This window comes from Oryctolagus cuniculus, chromosome 11 (genome assembly GCF_051225735.1).
Source record: "Oryctolagus cuniculus isolate XC-2025 breed Fujian yellow rabbit chromosome 11, ASM5122573v1, whole genome shotgun sequence".
NCBI classification, from domain to species: domain Eukaryota; kingdom Metazoa; phylum Chordata; class Mammalia; order Lagomorpha; family Leporidae; genus Oryctolagus; species Oryctolagus cuniculus.
The window spans coordinates 13,621,701-13,640,098 of record NC_142877.1 but is presented as its reverse complement, the minus strand read 5'-3'; the positions used below and the strand labels follow the sequence as shown (position 1 = coordinate 13,640,098).

The window sequence follows — 18,398 nt, the reverse complement described above, 5'->3', positions numbered from 1 at the left end:
TGAAAAATTTTTAATCCATACCTAGTGGTTTCATAATATGCATTTTCCATGAACTTTTTGAAGACGCCTTGTGTTTGTTTCACCACAAAACTAACAAAATCCGCCCTGCTAGGGACTGACATCCAGGCCCGCCAACAGGAAAACTGAGAGCGAATTTTTTCTTGACTGGCTGTCCGGTGATAAAAGAGAAACCAAGGCCAGGTCGCGGGGTGGGAAAAGCAGAGCGGGCAGAACTCGGGGGCTCTGGGCTCGGCGCTCAGGCGCCTGTGGCCGGCAGCGCGACCCCGGATCAGCACGGCGGCCTCTCCGGGTCTCAGTTTCCCCGTCCGCCTCTTTCCCACGTGTGAGGCTCGGGGAGAGACCGGGAAAGCCGCGAAGGCCGAGAACCAGCCTTATGTAACAGATGGCTTCGTCAGCTGTGTCCTGCGCCAGCCACTGCTCCAGGGTTCCTGCCCCAGCTGCACAATTAGGAGTCTGGGTCCTGATTTCCAGGAGGAAACCCGGGCTCCCAGAGGTCGGCCTCCTCCAACCCAGATCCCGCATCTTCTCCTGGCCTCGGCCTCATCCCCGGAGAACGGGCTCCCCGAGGTGGCACAATCACTTTACGCAGAGTTCCAAGCGCGCCGGGGGCACCCAGGGAATGGGGGTGGGCGGCGGCCCCGAGCTAACCCGAGGCTGCGACAGGGGTGGGACGATTCGGGGAGCGACAGGGGTGGGACGATTCGGGGAGCGAGCGCGCCCGGCGGCGCTGGGGGGTGACTCCGCGGCGAGGCCCGGGGCTCCCTCGGGCGGACCCAGGATTCCTTGGTCCCTCCTGGAGCCGGGATTCTCGGGGCGGCTCCGGGGAGCGGGCGGGGCCGGAGGCGGGGCGGCGGCAGGAAGCGGCCGGAGCGGCGCTCGGAGCGGCCTGGGCCCGGCGGAGCCCGGGGAGGCCCGGCCGCCTCGCTCAGCCGCGGGGTGCTGCACCGGGGACCCCAGGGACCGGCGCGCCCCCGAGTGCAGCGCGCGACGCGGGAGGTAGAAGCGCGCAAAAGGGCCCGAAGAGCCGGGTCCCGCCCCCGGCCCGCCGGGAGGACAGCGGCCCTGCGCTGCGTGGGTGGAGGAAGGCAACCCCGGGTGGGCCGCGGGGCTCGCCAGACCCCCCGAGGGTGGGGGTGTGGCCTCCGCGCGCCCCTCCCGCCCTGGGCCCCGCCCCCTTCTCCCGCCCGGGCCGGGGCCCCAGCCTCGCGCGCTCCCCCCAGGTGCCATGGCCTCGCGGCTCCTGCACCGGCTGCGGCACGTCCTGGCCGGCGATGGCCCCGGGGAGGCAGTGGCCGGTGCCGAGCCCGAGCAGTTCCCGGAGAGCTCGGAGCTGGAGGACGACGACGCCGAGGGCCTGTCCTCCCGCCTCAGCGGCACCCTTAGCTTCACCAGCGCCGAGGACGACGAGGACGAGGACGAGGACGACGCCGAGGAGGCCGGACCCGACCCGCTGGCCCCCGGGGGCGAGGCCTCGGGCGAAGACGCAGGCGAGTGCGCGAGGGCTGCGGCGAGACCCCGGGCCTCCCCAGGCCTCCCCCATCACAGCCGCCGCCCCGCGGGCACCGGGGCGCTGAGTTGGCCCCGGCTGAGCTCCTGCGCTTCGCTCAGCAAACCCCTGCCACTCGTCGGCTGTGTGACCTTAGGAGTCACAAGACCTCTCTGAACCAAGTTTTCCCGTCTCCCAGGTTGTGGGCCTTAGGGATACAAATGGTAGTGCGGGGCTGCTGAGGTTTCGGGGGCGGAGACACTTGGCGCCTCCTGTCTGCTGTCACCCGGTGCCTCTCTGACCCTCAGTTTCCATCTGTGAATAAGGATGAGTGAGGTCACGGGCCCTGGCGGCTTACGGGCTCCTGGCTCCAGGCCAGCTGACAAGACCCTTCCTTGTGCGTGCGCAGATCAGAGCCCCCCACCTGACGGGCAGCGGAGCAGTCAGCTCCTGGCCAAGCAGCTGCAGGATTTCTGGAAGAAGTCTCGGAACACCCTGGTTCCCCAGCGGCTGCTCTTCGAGGTGACCAGCGCCAACGTTGTCAAGGACCCGCCCTCCAAGTACGTGGTGAGTGAGGGTCCAGGAACCCCTGCGCTGTGAGTCTGGAAGTCTGGCTGGGAGACAGTAAGGAACAGTCCATCATGGTGGTGGCGGCTGTCCCATTTTACAGATGGAGAAAACGAGGCCAGGAGGAGGATGTGATTTGAGCCAGTCTTCAGACGAATGAATGGGTTTTTCAAGCTCTGAAGCTTGGCCCATCCCAGTTCTGAGACTGAACAAGTCAACTGGTGTGTGCTCCTGCCTCCCAGGCTTTTTGCCAAGGTGCAAGATACCAAGGGGAAGAACCCCTACCTGGGTCAGACTTGAGACCCGAGTTGCATGGGTGAGTGGTTAAGGACCTGGGAGTCACATCCCACTTACTGCCGTTTGTTTGGCCTGGGATGAGCTGTGTAGCCTCGATGACCCGTGGTGTCCGCACCTGAGCGACGGGGAGTCCGGTGAGCCAGCGCACAGAAAGCCCCCAGCACCACCGCTGCAGCTGGCACCGTGAAGTTCTCAGTGAAATGGCAGTCACGTTATTTAACGTGGGGTTTAAAATGTCTGGTGTCTAGGGAGAGTCAGTTCTTCAACACCTACCCTGGACAGAATGCTCTTGTTCCAAGGGCTCCACTAGGAGGCTGGTGGGGATTAGGGTGAAGAGCGGGGTGGGGGAGGGCCTTCGGGTCCCTGTTTCCTTGCTGCGGACTCGTAGGCAAAGGCCTGCTCCCAGCCAGGCCTGAAACAGCTAAGCTGCCTCACTCCCTTCCTCTCCGCTTACGATGCAGCAGGAAGGGTTCTGGAGCCCTGACCCTCAAGTGGCCTCTCCACCCTTCTCTGTCGCTGGTAGTCAGCAGGGCCACGCCCACGGGGTGACGGAGCAGGCTCCAAATCCCACAGAGGCTGGCTGTCGTGGCCGAGTCTGAAGTGGCAGAGGGCCCAGAGCCGCGCTCAGGGAGGGACACCGAGGAGCGGCCGCTTAGAGGCCGGAAGGAACGGGGCTGACCCTGGGTACACAGATGGGACACAGCAGGACAGCCACGCGTGCCCCAGCCTGCTAACCTCTGGGGAGGAAGAGCACGGGTTCTGGAATCAGATCAACCTGGGTTTGCAGCCCAGCTGGGCGCCTCCCAGCTGTGTGAGCGAGGGCTCTCCGGAGTCCTTTACCCGTCCTTGAGCCTGCTTCCTTGAGCCTGCTTCCTCAGCCGTCTGATAAGGACAGCACCCCGCAGAGCTGCCATGATGGCTAATGGAAGCAGGCGCAGGGCAAGTGCAGTTGGTGGAAGTGCTGTTACTTATCTTGGAGGGGGCATTCGAGGATCAGATGATCTAACATGGGTTTTGGCACCAAGAAAATGAAGAGTGAAAATATAAACGACGCGGTATTTAGCCTCATGGTTAAAACACCAACTGGGATGCCGTGTCCCACACTGTCCTGCCTGGTTGGAGTCTCTGCTCCGTCTCTGAACTCCAGCTTTCTGACGGTGTGGCCCTGGGAGGCAGCAGTGACGGCTCAAGTGACTGGTTCTTGCCACCCACGTGGGAGACAGGGATTGGGTTCTTGGCTGCTGACTTCTAAGGAGTGAACCAGCAATGGGCTCTCAAATGAATAAATAAAAAATAAATAAATAAAAGCTAAATGAACATAAGGGGTTATTATAGACCGGTGCCTCCTGAAGTGAATGCTGAAGAAAACTGGTTTCCAGTGATGTTAAAAAAGTTTTGCAGACTATATGCTTTGGGAATGAAGAGCTAAATAAGCGTCTTTAAACTTTTTAATCCTATATTAAAATGTACATTGCAAATCTTCAGGCACAGTACAGAACAGGCTATTCTAATTGGAAGAATATTAGCCATTTCATAGAAAAAAGTCCAACAGAAAAATCTGGGTTTGGTGTTCGTGTGCCTGTAACAACCAGTGCTTGCTCACGCCCCTTTACAGCCTGCTGACTCAGCATTTCACAGCCTAATCCCTGTTCAGGTTCTCAGACCTGGGAGAAGCTGAGTGGTCATCTTGAGTGTTTCTCAAACCTGTCGCTCCAGATGAGGTAGGGGATGTCCGGCCTGCAGGCTGCACAAGGCCCGTGGAATCACTTGGCTTGGCCCTGCCAAGGCCGACACAGGCAAGACTCGAAATTCAGTCCATCCATCTGTAGCAGGCTCATTTTTAACTTGATTGTTTTGTACGGCCCGCGAGTGATGCTGTAAATAGCCATATGGCCCTTGGCAGAAAAAAAAGGTTCCCCCCCCCCCCATCCTTCGCTTGCCACCTTTCCTTACCTCGGTTTTTTCTTGAGTAAGTTTAAAAGGCAACTCGGTAGCAGGACTGTCATTAGGAGTCATGTCCTTGCCATTAGGAGAAGTTACCCATGAAAGTAAGAGTGGAAATGAAACAGTGCCAGTGCGGGCTGCCTGGGGGCTGTCCTCTGAAGAAGGCTGTGGCCCGAGATGCTCTTTCTGGCTCTTTTCTAAATATGGAGATGAGAAGTGGTAGAGAAGTGCTTTTTATTGAAACCAAACTGAGATCTTCTCACTCCAGAGGGAGAGCTGCCTGCTGTCCGCGGTGGTGGTGCTCCGTGTGCACCAGCAACAGCCTTAGCGGCCAGCGCTCGCACCTGGTCCACGCTGGGGTCAACACTCACCCGGCCCAACACCGCATTCGCTGGAGCGGGAAGCAGACCTGGGGAGGGACTGCCTCCCCCGAGACCACACAGGGAGGGAATGGCCGACCCTGGGTTAGAACTTGACTCTCAGCCCAGGGAACTTCTTGCTGTTACGGCTGTCTGAAGACCTGCCCTCTAGCCTGGCTTGGAATAGCCTGGCCAGGGATGTGGGGGCTGTGTCCAGCATGGGACACAGCTCCAGGCTGGTCCTAAGGGCTGGCTCAGAGGCCTGAGGCTGGTTGTCCGGGGGGGTTGTCAGGACCGACCCATGGGAAAAGATTGCTCCCCAGAAGGGTCCAAAGGGCCAGCAGCCCCAGGCTCTGAAGTTCATCTCTGTCTTTCTCTCCCTGTGCTGCCTTGAGCCTGGGTCATTTCAGACGAGTCTCAGGTAAGACAGGGGTGGGCTCCCACTCTCCTGGGTCCAGTGGCAGGGGTGAAGGGAAGAGGTGGGTAGGGAAGGGGCCCGTGGACAAGCTGCTCCTTCCCTGACTCCCACCCTCCATGCAGCTCTACACCCTCGCCGTGACGGGCCCAGGGCTGCCAGCCCATCAACCAGCCCACATCTCTCGCCGCTACTCGGACTTCGAGCGACTCCACCGAAACCTGCAGCGTCAGTTCCGGGGCCCCATGGCTGCCATCTCCTTCCCCCGTAAGCGCCTGCGCCGGAATTTTACTGCAGAGACCATCGCCCGCCGCAGCCGGGCCTTTGAGCAGTTTTTGGGCCATCTGCAGGCAGTGCCTGAGCTGCGTCACGCCCCAGACCTACAGGACTTCTTCGTGCTGCCGGAGCTGCGACGGGCGCAGAGCCTCACCTGCACTGGCCTCTACCGGGAGGCTCTGGCGCTCTGGACCAACGCCTGGCAGCTGCAGGCCCAGCTAGGCAACCCCTCTGGCCCAGACCGCCCCCTGCTGACCCTGGCTGGACTGGCTGTGTGCCACCAGGAGCTGGAGGACCCTGGAGAGGCCCGCGCCTGTTGTGAGAAGGCCCTGCAGCTGCTGGGGGACAAGAGCCCCCACCCTTTCCTGGCACCCTTTCTGGAGGCCCACGTTCGGCTCTCCTGGCGCCTGGGCCTGGACAAACGTCACTCAGAGGCCCGACTCCAGGCCCTGCAGGAGGCAGGCCTTACGCCCATGCCACCCCCCAGTCTCAAAGAACTGCTCATCAAGGAGGTGCTGGACTAATCCTTGCTTAGACTGAGGGTCACTGCCCCAAACGGGGGCAAGACCCTGCTGAGGACATGGAGAGCAGCTGGGGCCCCTGAAATGTCCACAGAGAGGATCTGTAGCAGAGTGAGGAGACTGAATTCTGGTGAGCAGCGCTCAGGACGCCCCGGAATGGTGCAGGGAGGAAACTGGACGCAGCCTCTCTCTGGCTTATAAACAGTCAGGGGCTAGGGCCAACTCAGGGCCAGCGTTTCGTTTCCCACAGACCTCCGAGCCAGCCAGGCAGCCTGGCTGAAGAGCGAGGGACTCTGCCCTGGAGTCCTGAAGTTGAGGGATGGAGGGAGGGCTGCAGGTCTGGCCCGGGGGAATTAAAGGCCACTCCAGCGGTATGAGTCTCTTTATTGGATGGGGGCGGGAGGGGGGGAGGGGGGCAGGGGACAGAAGGCTCAGCCCTCAACTGTAACTCTGCCTCAGGAATGGTGGGAGAAAGGAGTTTCTGGAAGGCCCAGGCCAAGCTGGTACCTCTGGCTACAGCTTGCTTTCTGAGACCCGGGGCTTCACTCGGATCACGCCCTCCTGGGCACAGGTCACGGCTAGGACCCCGTCCCGACGCCACAGCCGCCCATGGACCAGCCCCCGAGAACCACCTGCGGGTGAGAAGGGTGAGACAGGCCTTCCCTGTGCTGTGCTTCAGCATGCCCAGCTGTGCTGCTTCGGAAGGGTCTGGCCCCGGCCAGGGCTGCCCACACAGGACATAGTGTTCTGGCTGCTCCAAATCTCCTGGTGGCCCTTTATGGGCCTCTTGTGGACAGTCACTGGGGGGAACTCCTCCCACAGAAACTCCACTTAACGGTTGAAAAGCACATTCAAGCACCGGCTCACTTCCTCAAAAACATCACAGAGGGAGGAGCTCCGAGAACCGTGCCCTCCAATAGGTTGACCCAGCAGTTGTGCTGTACCCCTGGCTGCCTGGGTTGGGAAGCCCAGCAGTTCCCCTGTAATAATCAAGCCAAGGCCTCCAGGCTGGAAGTTCATGAGGGCTCGGAGGGGCTCTGGGGAGGGCCCCCGAGGCCGTGCGACCTGGCCTCCCTCTCCACCTGGACATTCTTCCTCGCTGGACTTGGACCTGAGTGTGAGGTTTCTTATAGAGAACTGGTGGTTTCCCCAAACATGGCAGAGCCCACCTAGTTCTCACAGAAGCCAAATGCAGTCGGCTTCATTTCTTGTCCTGTTTTCTAGATGACGACATCACAGTCCAGAGAGGCTGAGGAACTCGGCCCCAAGAGGCAGGCCAAACCTGACCCAAGTGCCCTGCCTTCGGGATCGCTCGTCTTGTCTTTGACCCTACTGGCACCTGAGAGTGCCCCTCCCCTGAGGATAAACAGTCCCTTAAGTTCTGTCCCAGTTTTCGAAAGCAAGGTGTTTCATTACTGGAAATGTACTTCCTGTGAAACAGAGCAGGATTCTGGAACGGGGTGATACCTGAGTCTAGATTTCTCTCTCCCTGACACGCAGGGCGCAGGGAGTGAGGCCCTTAGGGACAAGAGCCTGGGGGACAAGAGCCCCCACCCTTTCCTGGCACCCTTTCTGGAGGCCCACGTTCGGCTCTCCTGGCGCCTGGGCCTGGACAAACGTCACTCAGAGGCCCGACTCCAGGCCCTGCAGGACCCCCAGCCACGTCAATCAGCAGAATCACTTAGGGAACTTCTCCTGAGTAGCTTCCTGGACCTTGTCCAAGACCAGCTGAATCACCATCCGGGGAGTGGAGTCAGAATCGAGTTGGGAAAAGCTCCCTCAAGTGGCAGTCCAGTGAATTGCCAAGTTTAGGCAACACTGCTCTGAGGTCACCCTACTTGGGAAAAGGCAGAGGGGAGACAGGATTTGCCACGTGGAGAATGAAGTACTTCCGGACTAGACCTGGGTCTCTAAAAAAGTGAGTCATCTTCTCGGAATGTCAGAGAAACAGAGCTGAGCGGGTGTCCCCTCCTCACCCTGTTCTAAAGAGGAGAACGCCAAAGCCGGGCAGGAGAGGACGCGAACCGTGCAGTGCCCCCGAGGAAGTGGGGGAGACAGCATCACCCAAGGCAGCAGGCTCCCTCCACCCCGGGTCAGTGCCCTCGTCCCCTGCGGCCCCAAACTCACCAGCCCAAGGGCTCTCGCACTCATAGAGCATCCAGTGGTCAGAGCGGAACGGAGCATGGAACCACATAGAGTGGTCCAGGGAGACCATGAAGTGCACCTTATGCTGCCGGTGGTGGGGCAGCAGTGCCGTGCCCAGGAAGGCATAGTCCGAGATGTAGGCGGCCACGCAGCAGTGCATCTTGATGTCGCCCTCCCCTGGAACAGGTCCCAGCGCGTCAGCCCTGGGCTCCTGGGCGTCACAGCTCAGGACCTCCAGGGAGGTGGGGAGAAAGGGACCTCCACGCACGGTGTATAGGCCAGCTGCTGCCGGAGGTATGTGTGTGTGTGTGACAGGACAAAGGAGTGGGAATGGACAAGGGTGGGGTAACTGAGGACTAAAATCCAGTCTTCACCCCCAAGTCTCCCACCCCAGGCCCTGGCCGGTGTATCTTCCTCTGACTGCAGAGGTAGAGGTTCCCTCAGCGAGGCACCTTACTTCCCCCGAAGAGTCCTCCGCTGGGATTAGTCACCTCCCCTTTCTCCCTATGCAAAGGGCTGAGAGGGCCCTGGTGAGAAGCTCCGCCAACTTCCCCATCATGCAGGTAACAAAAAAAGACAGCAGATGCAGCGTGCCCCAGGCCACCCTGGGCAAGCGAGTGGCAGGCCTAGACCTCTGCAGCAGTTCCTCCAATCTTTGGGGTCCTCTTACCAATATAGCCCCGGGCTCGCACCCAGAACATCTGTTTGGGCTCCGTCCTTTGTAGCTGGCTCAGGGAGGAGGGTGGGTTGACCAGCTTGATCTCAATGGGCACCTCCTTGGCAGCAATTCGGTTCAGCCCCACTCGGTACTTCTTCTGGAGGTTAGGGTCCCTGAAAGTGAAGAGGAAAGGGTCAGGAGACCCCAAAGATGGGGAGCCTCTTGTAATCCCCTCCTCATTCCTCCAGACCTCCCTCCCCTCGAGGCAGGCAGGAGGGCACAGTGTGTGAATCCTTAGGAGCCACGTGGTCTTGCGTATGTCAGCAGTCTCTCAGCCTGCTTTCCCATCTGCCCTGCTTGGGAAATGAGAGTACCCTACCTCCTAGCAAACGCTGTGAGAAGACAAGATAAGGCAAACAAGCCCAGCATGCCCTAGTGATAAGCACACACTACCATACGCAGCTCCCAAGTGCTGCACATACAACTCACTCTTCACAGCAACCCTGTGAGAGGAATCGTTAGCATGCCCGTTTGATAACTGTAACTCGGGCTGCCCAGTTCCATATGTTTAACCATGACATTATTCCAAACATGCAAGCCACAGGCTGCGTGATCTGCATGGAGCTACCAGCAGAGGACACCATGAACCCCTGCATGTCCAGGAAGGCGCCCTCAGCACAGTCCCCACCACCCACAGTGCTCTTCCCAGGTCCTGCCATTTTCACTCCATCCATCCATGTGAACAGAAGAGTCAGGCTGATGGGATGTGGCAGAATAACTGAGAAACAAGTGTGAATTCTATTTCATTTATTTAAAAAAAATTTATTTGGGGCCAGCACTGTGGCACAGCGAGTTAAGCCGCCACCTACAAGGCTGGCATCCCCTATAAGCACCTTTGAGTCCTGGCTGTTCCACTTCTGATCCAGCTCTCTGCTAATGTACCTGGGAAAGCAGCAGATGGCCCAAGTGCTTGGGAGCCCTTGCCACCCATGTGGAAGACCCGGATAGAGTTCTGGGCTCCTGACTTCAGCTTGGCCCAGCCCTGGCCATTGCAGCCATTTCAGGAGTAAACCACTGGGTGAGAGATCTGTCTCTCTCCCTCTCTGCCTTTCAAGTAAATCTTAAAAAAAAAAAAAAAAAAAAAAACCAGACATTTATTTGCTTGAAAGGCAGAGTGACAGAGAGGAAGAAAGAGACATCTCTCAGCACCAGTTAAGTCCCAGCGGCTCCACTTCTGATCTAGCTCTCTACTATGGCCTGGGAAAGCAGTAGAGGATGGCCCAAGTTCTTGGGCCCCTGCAGCCACATGGGAGAGCCAGAAGAAGCTCCTGGCTCCTGGCTTTGGATTGGCTCAGCTCCAGCTGTTACAGCCATTTGGGGAGTGAACCAGCAAATGGAAGACCCCTCTCTCTCTGCCTCTCTCTAACTCTGCCTTTCAAATAAATAAATGAATCTTTTTAAAAAAATGAGCCTGCTACAGATTTTGTGAATTTCGAGCCCTGCCTGCGGTTGCCTTGGCAGGCCAGACCTAAGGGTTTTGCTGGCCTTATATGGCCCCGCCCCTGCACTAAAGGATTCCAGCAGCCACTAAACCCTGTGAAAGCCCTGCCCTGGAGCCATCGCTCTCTCACCTCAAATACTGGTCAATCAGGGCCTCGTGGTCCAGCAGCTCTTCCGGTGGGGGCACAGAGGGCATGGAGAACTGGTGCTGCACAGGGCTGGGCTGGGTCTGCTGGAAGGAGGCCTGGCAGGTGAAGATGGGCTTCCCATGCTGCACCGCCTTCACGGAGCGCACCGAAAAGCTTGCACCTGTCCGCGTCCGCTCCACCTGGTACAGCACTGGCACCTTTGGGTCCCCTGCGTCGGGCACAAGGGGCCTGGTGAGCCAGAGTCGGCCCCACAGGCCCTGTCATCACCACAGTGACTGCACAAGCACCTCTCCTCCACCTGTCCTCCCTTTCATTCCTGCTTCCTAGCTACTGACTGAGGCCCGCGAGGGCCTGGGTCCTGTCATCACGCAGCTCCGAGCAGGTGGCGCACGGACATGGCCAGATCCTCAGCATTCACACCCTACCTGTGCCCCTCATCAGTGGGGGATCCTGGGAAAATCACTTTTTTTTTTTTTTTTTTTTTTTGACAGGCAGAGTGGACAGTGAGAGAGAGAGACAGAAAGGTCTTCCTTTGCCGTTGGTTCACCCTCCAATGGCCGCCGCGGCCGGCGCACCGCGCTGATCCGATGGCAGGAGCCAGGAGCCAGGTGCTTCTCCTGGTCTCCCATGGGGTGCAGGGCCCAAGCACCTGGGCCATCCTCCACTGCACTCCCTGGCCACAGCAGAGAGCTGGCCTGGAAGAGGGGCAACCGGGACAGAATCCAGCGCCCCGACCGGGACTAGAACCCGGTGCGCCGGCGCCGCAAGGCAGAGGATTAGCCTAGTGAGCCGCGGCGCCGGCCCATCACCTCATTTTTCTGAGCAGCATACTCATTTGTAAAACGGTGGCCAGAGTGGGGATACCTCACAATATTTTAGTGAGAATCAAGTGAGCTCCCAGTAGTAAAGTTTAGAACAATATCTGGCACACAGTATAGCTTTCTTGTTCCATCCGTGCCTGGGATCTTGTCATGAGGCCTAACCCATTCCATTCTTTTAGATCAAAAGTCAGCAACGCTGGCCTACTGCCTGTTTCCCTTCTTGGGTCTTGTCTTTTTTTTTTTTTTTTTTTTGGAACAAAGGCTATTTATTCAGAACTTGCTCCAGCAGAGAACCAACCACCGTCACGTGCTTTTGGCAGAGACCCAAAGGCAGGCAGAGGAGCAGAGAGGTCTGGAGAAGGAAGGTTCAGGTGTGCCCTGTTGCTGGCACGGGGAAGCAGGCGAACAAGACACAGGGTATTCCAAGCACAGGGTGACGAACGCAGATTCCGCTTTCTCTAGTTGGCCCTAAGTTGGAAGCGGGGCCACGAATGAGGGAAGCTGTCAGTTATTAACTGAGTCCTGGCTGGGGTTGTTGTCTGGCTGCCTGAACTGCTCGCTGGAGACGGCGGTCTGATCGCCTACAAGGCTGACATGGAGAAAGGTTGGCTTCCTGTTGGATTACTGCTACCTATGGATCAGAGATGAAGGTTTTTTTCAAATTTTTATTTAGTATTTTTACTTTTTATTTGAAAGGTACAGAGACAGAGAGAGAAGGCAAAGAGATCTGCCTGCATTGGCCAGAGCTGGGCCAGGCTGAAGTAAGCAGCCTGGAACCCCACCCAGAACCCCCATGTGGGTGGCAGGGACCCAAGTACTCGAGCCACTGTCTGCTGCCTTCCAGGGTGCACAATAGCGGGAAACCGGATCAGAAGCAGGGAGCCCAGACTCAGATCAGGCACCCTAATATGGCACGTGGGAGTCCCAGTTGGCATCTGCGGTCCCATTGTGCCAAATATCCAAACCCATTTCTGTAAGTGGTCTGGCCAGGCTATTATCTCTTTGTACACTCAGTCTCTCTCCGGAAGGCTGTCAGCCAGGCTCTTCATGTGTGAATGGTCCTTCCCCAGCCAGTGCCTGTGCGCCAATGCTGCGTGGACGCACTGACTTCGATTAGAAGGTCAGGGAGCATCGTTAGAGGCCCAGCCCCCCAGTGTCCCTGAAGCGCCTTGCTGTCAGGTTGACTATGGAAAGCTCTGACACCTGAGCTGTGAGGTATTTAGGGGATGATCTTCAACTTGCAGTTGAAAGCAGCAGACTAGAAGTGTTGCCTCCTCTACTGGGATCCAAATCCTAGGGGCACTAACTTGTACCAGGGGCTTTTCAGTAAACACCAATGTCTGAAGCCCAGCTGGTACTGGGATCGCCATAAAGAGCACTTTGAGGGGCCGGCACTGTAGCGTAGAAGGTTAAATGTCTGCCCGCAGTGCAGGCATCCCATATGGGTGCTGGTTCAAATCCCGGCTGCTCCACTTCCAATTTGGCTCCCTGCTAATGCTCCTGGGAAAGTATCAAAAGACGGCCCAAGCGCATGGGCCCTGCCACTCATGTGGGAGAGCCAGAAGAAGCTCCTGGCTTCAGCCTGGCCCAGTCCTGGCCATTGTGGCCATTTGGGGAGTGAACCAATGGATGGAAGATCTCTCTCTCTCTCTCAGTATCTCTGCCTTTCAAATAAATAAAGAAATCTTAAAAAATAAAAAAAGAGCTCTTTATCAGAATGGGAGGTATTCAAAGTCAAAGGCTTTTAAGGAAGGCTTACAAAGAGTGGAGGCACTGGAGACAGCTACTGTGCTGTCTGATTTCAGGGTCTGGGAAGGAAGCCTGCCCTCTATAACACTGAAGTTTTACACTTTACAAAGAAAAGGGTGGGCCAGGCGCTGTGGCGTAGTGGATAAGGCCGCCGGCTGCAGTGCCGGCATCCCATATGAGTGTCGGTTCGAGACCCGGCTGCTCCACTTCCAATCCAGCTCTCTGTTATGGCCTGGGAAAGCAGCAGAAGATGGCCCAACTCCTTAGGCTCCTGCACCCATGTGGGAGACCCAGAAGAAGCTCCTGGCTCCTGGCTTCAGATCGGCACAGTTACAGCCATTATGGCCATCTGGGGGAGTGAACCAGAGGATGGAAGACCTCTCTCTCTCTCTCTCTGTAACTCCGCTCTTCAAATAAATAATTTTTTTAAAAAAAAGAAAGCTCTAAAGGAATCCTCAGGCAGCAGCTAACACGCAAATTCCCAGAGGAGGATCGCAGCCTTGCAGTGTGACTGGGTTCCCAGTCTCCTGCCTACTTCCACGAGGGCAGAGCAGGCAGGCCCTAGAGCACCCTGAAGGAAGGCGGTAACGGTTCTGGAGCAAGTGCCGGCTGCCAGGCGGCACCAGGCCCTGGGGAATGTCTCCTCGTGCTGGTCTCACAGGAGCTGCGCAGGGTGGGGAGAAAACGGATGCTTTAAGATAAACATTTTCGGAATACAGTCGTGCTCACTTACATATTGTGGACAGCTCCACAGTATTTACTATCTGACCCTGGACGCAATGTTTGCAGATCCATTAGGGATTCTCCAGACTCTATCAGAACCCACACCGAGTTACATTAGATTACTCCCATACACTTAGTACCTCTGTAGAGGAAACCTGAAAATAAAACTCCAGCTGATCACCATTTTTTCCTGGGCTTTTGGAGAAAGAAATGAAATGATACGACAAACGGCCAAGCCCTGCCCCTTGCATATTTTATTTAAAATGTCGTTGAAACATCATCACTGGTTATCTTTAATGTATCTGAATCACATCACAAACTGGTAAGAAAGCTTCCATTTTGCCTTGTGCCAAGAAGCTCAGAACTAAGTTTTGTGCAAAACTGATCCAGTGTTTTAGCTTAGTTTCTTGACACGATCATTTCCCCCAAGCCTGTTCTTTGACTCTTATTTTGATAGTCCTTTAACAGGTGCTAATTATTTTAAGCTGTCTTGCCTTTCAAGAGGCAGACAGAGGCACAAATAATTAATGATTAAGTCTGAAATGGTAGCTTGGGCATGGTTCATTTTATGCTGCCCTTGGGTGGAGAACTTCCAAAGAAGAGGACCTTTCCCCCAGAACCTGGGAATGGCACCCTGGCAGCTCTCTCACGGCTTGGAATTACATCCCAAGGATGAAACAGAAAGGCAAAGCAGCAGCAAAGAGCTTGGCCTTGGAAACACCCAAACCAGGTTCAAATCCAGAGCACCGCAGGAACTGGTTGAAAACCCTCAAGCCTAGCTTCCTTAAGTAAGAATGGTGGGGGGAATACCCACAGCTCCACTTCCTGCTAAATCAACATTACAAAGGAGCGGCCATAGCTTTGGAATAAGCTCCTGCCCTAGGCCCCAACTGGCCCCAACTGACCAGACTGAAAACCGGAATGCAGTCACCTACGCTTAAGCTCCAACGCATCCACCTGAAACTGTTTATCTGATACTTCACTACACTAGGGAAGGGTCAGACATTTGGCACTGTGTCAAGGTGTTGGTTGGGGCCGTTGCAGCCCACATAAAAAGAGTGCCCAGGTTCAAGTCCTGGCTCCACTTCCAATACTTCTGATGCCAGCTTCCTGCACCCTGAGAGGGAGCAGATGATGGCTCTCTGCCACTACATAACAGACCCAGAATGAGCTCTGAGGTCCTGGCTTCAGCTTGACCCAGCCCCAGCTCTTGCAGGCATTTGGGGAGTGAAACAGCAGATAGGAGATCTCTGTCTTTCTCACTTGCAAACAAATAAAAATAAAAATTTTAAAATATCAGGAGACATCATCACTGGGGTTTGCTTAATGCAAATCACATATTGCAGAGTTGCACAAAATCTTCTCAGCCAGTGGGCCAGGCCAGGGCCAAAGACAAATCACCGGCATCTGCCTTAGAGACAAGGCGGAGGAGGGGAAGCAAGTGAGGATTTTGTTTCTTTTTTCAAAAGAGAGCATCTGTTTTATATTATTACTCTTTTATTTGATTCCAGAGCTATAATAACCTGTATAGGACATATATAAAATACCTCTGGTCCTGCCTCTCTTCCATTTTTATTATTTTAATTTTTAAAAAATATTTTATTTATTTTTCATTTAAGAAGTAGTTACAAACAGAGCGAGGTAGAGACACAGAGAAATGTCTTCCACCTGTTAGGTAGGAAGTCGGAAATTGAGCCTGTGTGTCTGTGTCTGTGTGTGTGTGTGTGTGCAAGGCCTGAAGACTAGCACCTACTGCGGAAGCTCCAGAAGCCCCGCATCTTGCACTTCAAAGTCCTGCTCAGACCCTGAAGACCTCCCAGAATTCCTCCTCAGGACCAAAGGGGTTACCTGATAACATGGGGCAATAAAACCTTCTCAGCCGCCCTAAGGGAAGCCCCCCTACTCTGCCAGCAAATCTGGGAGGAATTTGCTAATTTTCACCCCATAAACCCTTCCGCCAGGACTCTCCTTCCTTTGTCCTGGAGGAGAGAGGGCGGTGGGTAAACAGACTCCCTTAAAAACCTAGGGAATCCAAACGCACTGCGCGCTCAGCCCTCTGCCTCTCTGCTGAGCGGCCCACCTGGCCTGCCCAGGTGTATTCTCTCCACTCAACCATGTAACCTCGCTCTCCGCAGTCCGAGTGACTGGGTGCTCTCTGTCCCTTCCGTTCTGTCGGAGGCCCTATCCCCAATAAAGCCTTTTCACTCCGCTCTCTGTCTCACGCCTGAATTCTTTCTTGCACGAAGAACCCCACGAAGACAAGAACCCCATGGCTTCCACAGCCTTCCCTCCAGTATCACATCCGTTGGTTCACTCCCCAAAAGGCAGCAATGGCTGGAGCTGAACAGATCAAAGCCAGGAGCCAGGAGCTTCTTCCAGGTCTCCCACACGGGTGCAGGAGCCCAAGCACCTGGGCCATCTTCCACTGCTTTCCCAGGCCACGGCAGAGAGCTAGATTGGAGGAGGGGCAGCCAGGGTTTGAACAGACACCCATATGGGATGCCGGTGCTGCAGGCGAGGCTTATCCTACTATGCCACAGCATCTGCCCCTGTTATTTTTAATTTTTAACAATTTACTTGAGAAACAGGGATCTCTTAAATGCTGGCTCACTAACCAAATGCTACTAATAGTCAGGGCATGCCAGGCTGAAGTTGAGAGTCAGGGACTCAATTTGGACCTTCTAAGTGGGCTGTAGGGATCCATGAACTTGGGCCATCAGCCGGTGCCTCCCAGGGTGTGCATTAGCAGGAAGCTGAAATTGAGCAGAGCCCAGGCACCCTGATACGGGACTGTGGGTGTCCCAAGTGGCATCTTAACTGCTGTCCCAAACACCTGCCCCCTCCCTCCATGTTACAGATGAGGTCAACCAAGGCTCAAGGCTGTCTGCCCGATTCCGGGCATTGCTGAAACTAGGCCCTAGAGCCACAGATTCTGCGCTCTCGCCCACCTCCAGACCCCTAGCAGAGGATAAGTGCGGTGCTAAGCCCCAGAGGGCATGTGAAGAAGGAAGGACAAAAGGCACACAGGAAGCAGTTAGGCCACCATTTGCATCTTCAGGGATCAAGAAGACTAGTGCGCAGTGAGCCTCAGGGGGTGTGAGCTCTACCCAAGGCCTCCTAGGGAGGTGTCTCCCGCTCCCTCCCTGCTCTTCCTTCCAGCCCTATTCTCTCCCTTTCTCCTAGTGGCTCCCGGGTCACTAGGGCTGCCTGGGGATTAGGGAAGGGGGTTTACCTGCCCGAACAAAGTAGCAGTGCAAAGAGTGCACGTGGACGTCTTCACTCACAGACTTGGCTGCGGCCACCAGGGCCTGGCCCACGATCTGACCTCCAAACAGCCGCTGGGTGGTGGGTACCCAGTAATGCCTTCCTCTGTGGGGAGAGGAGAAAAGCAAGACAGACGGAGGGGGGGCTGGGCTCAACTTCCCGGCCTCCCCAGCCCCTCCGTGCCGGATCTCAAAACCACATCTGGGTCTGGGATGTTTTTCTGAATCTAGGAAAATCTAGTAAAATTTGCTTTCCAGGCAAATATCCTTACGTCCGTCACTCTGCGGGAGACTCCACAGCCTCTGTGACCACGAAGGCGTTGCGCATAATGAACGAACCTCCATATTTTACACTCGGAACAGGGCTTAGGGAGGGAAAGTAACTCAAGCAAGCTCACACAGCTTCAACACTGCCAGTCTTGGGCGGCACCTGGACTTTGACTGCCAAGTCCAGTGTTCCCTCCGCTCCCCGTCACAGGGGGAGGCACAAGCCTCCCAAGGCCTTGCGTGGACCAGAATGAAGCCCGAGAGCGGAGCTGCAGGTGGGCTGGATTAAGGCCTGTCCCTCACACCTCTCACCCACAGCAGCCCAATCCTTCCAACGGGATTCGGAACTACAAGGGTCTCTGATGTCAAATCTAACTCCTTCCGGCTGTGCCATCTTACACAGCCGAGCCAACTGCGGCCAGGCCAGGCCCGGGGGTGACCGGAATCTCCCACCACCCAGCCTGGAGCTTAGCATTTTCCCTAACAATGTGCTGCAAACAGCCCCCCGGGAAGGGATTTGTAATTAGCTCGAGCAGGGGAGGTCTAGGCGAGGTAGCCTCCAACAAGGCCAACCTGCGCGCCTGGGAAGTAAACAGACCCAGGCTTCAAGGTGCGAGATGAGCTGCCAGCCCCCACAGGGGGCCGGCGACGGGGTGCGGGAGGGGCTGCGTCTAAGTTTTCAACCTGGTCCGCTTGTGCCCTTGGGCAAACCCCAGGGCAGCCGCCCCCCGGGGAGGGCAGCTCTGTCGGGCGCAGGTCCGTTCCTAAGTGCACAGAGCTTGAATCTCGCGCACGGCTCCTCCTCGCCCGGGTGGCGAGGGCCAGGGGACGGCGGCAGCCGAGATCAGCGGGCTCTGGCGTCAGGCGGGGTGCGGGCCAGGCGCCGCCGGCTACCTGAAGAGATCCTCGTCTAGCGGCTCGAGGTTGAGCACGCTGGTGACCAGGACGCTACGAAGGTCCCGGGGGGGATCGTCGCGGCCGTCGCCGCCCTGTCCTTCCTCCCGGGTCTGAGGAGACGACATCTTCTCGCTCACGCGCTGCCAGCCCGGTGCACTGCCCAGGGCGGGACACGCGGAGACCTACCCGGCACCCTGCGCTTCCGGTAGACGCTCTTAGCAGCCGGAAATCCCCTGTGGCTCCAGGGCGAGAGGGCTGCAGGTTACAATTGGTTGGTGCTCCTGTCAGTCCGACGCTGGGCGTGGCCCTCTTTCTCGGGCGTTTGGAGAAAATGAGTGCC

At 56.7% G+C, this 18,398-nt stretch overlaps 2 protein-coding genes across 6 annotated transcripts; one reads left to right on the top strand and one right to left on the bottom strand.

Annotated features, from left to right (window-relative positions):
• Positions 1-211: 211 nt before the first annotated feature.
• SNX21 (sorting nexin family member 21) lies at positions 212-6,258 on the top strand. Of its 4 annotated transcripts, none has more exons than XM_070051773.2 (4): positions 212-588; positions 1,242-1,508; positions 1,917-2,074; positions 5,215-6,258. In XM_070051773.2, exons 2-4 carry the CDS (start codon positions 1,247-1,249, stop codon positions 5,887-5,889), a joined length of 1,095 nt encoding a protein of 364 aa, XP_069907874.1. In that variant the 5' UTR covers positions 212-588; positions 1,242-1,246; the 3' UTR covers positions 5,890-6,258. The 4 variants fall into 4 exon arrangements, with proteins under 4 accessions (XP_069907874.1, XP_089164037.1, XP_051700952.1 ...); XM_089307911.1 differs by lacking the exon at positions 212-588 and adding an exon at positions 739-1,017 and having other exon boundaries at positions 1,917-2,067; XM_051844992.3 differs by lacking the exon at positions 212-588 and adding an exon at positions 747-1,017.
• Positions 6,254-18,375, bottom strand: ACOT8 (acyl-CoA thioesterase 8). Of its 2 annotated transcripts, none has more exons than XM_089307912.1 (6): positions 18,245-18,375; positions 16,864-17,000; positions 10,321-10,546; positions 8,702-8,862; positions 8,014-8,208; positions 6,254-6,518 (listed from the first exon to the last, which is right to left on the bottom strand). In XM_089307912.1, exons 3-6 carry the CDS (start codon positions 10,383-10,385, stop codon positions 6,400-6,402), a joined length of 540 nt encoding a protein of 179 aa, XP_089164038.1. In that variant the 5' UTR covers positions 10,386-10,546; positions 16,864-17,000; positions 18,245-18,375; the 3' UTR covers positions 6,254-6,399. The 2 variants fall into 2 exon arrangements, with proteins under 2 accessions (XP_089164038.1, XP_002721281.3); XM_002721235.5 differs by having other exon boundaries at positions 18,056-18,282.
• Between the last annotated feature and the right edge of the window lie 23 nt (positions 18,376-18,398).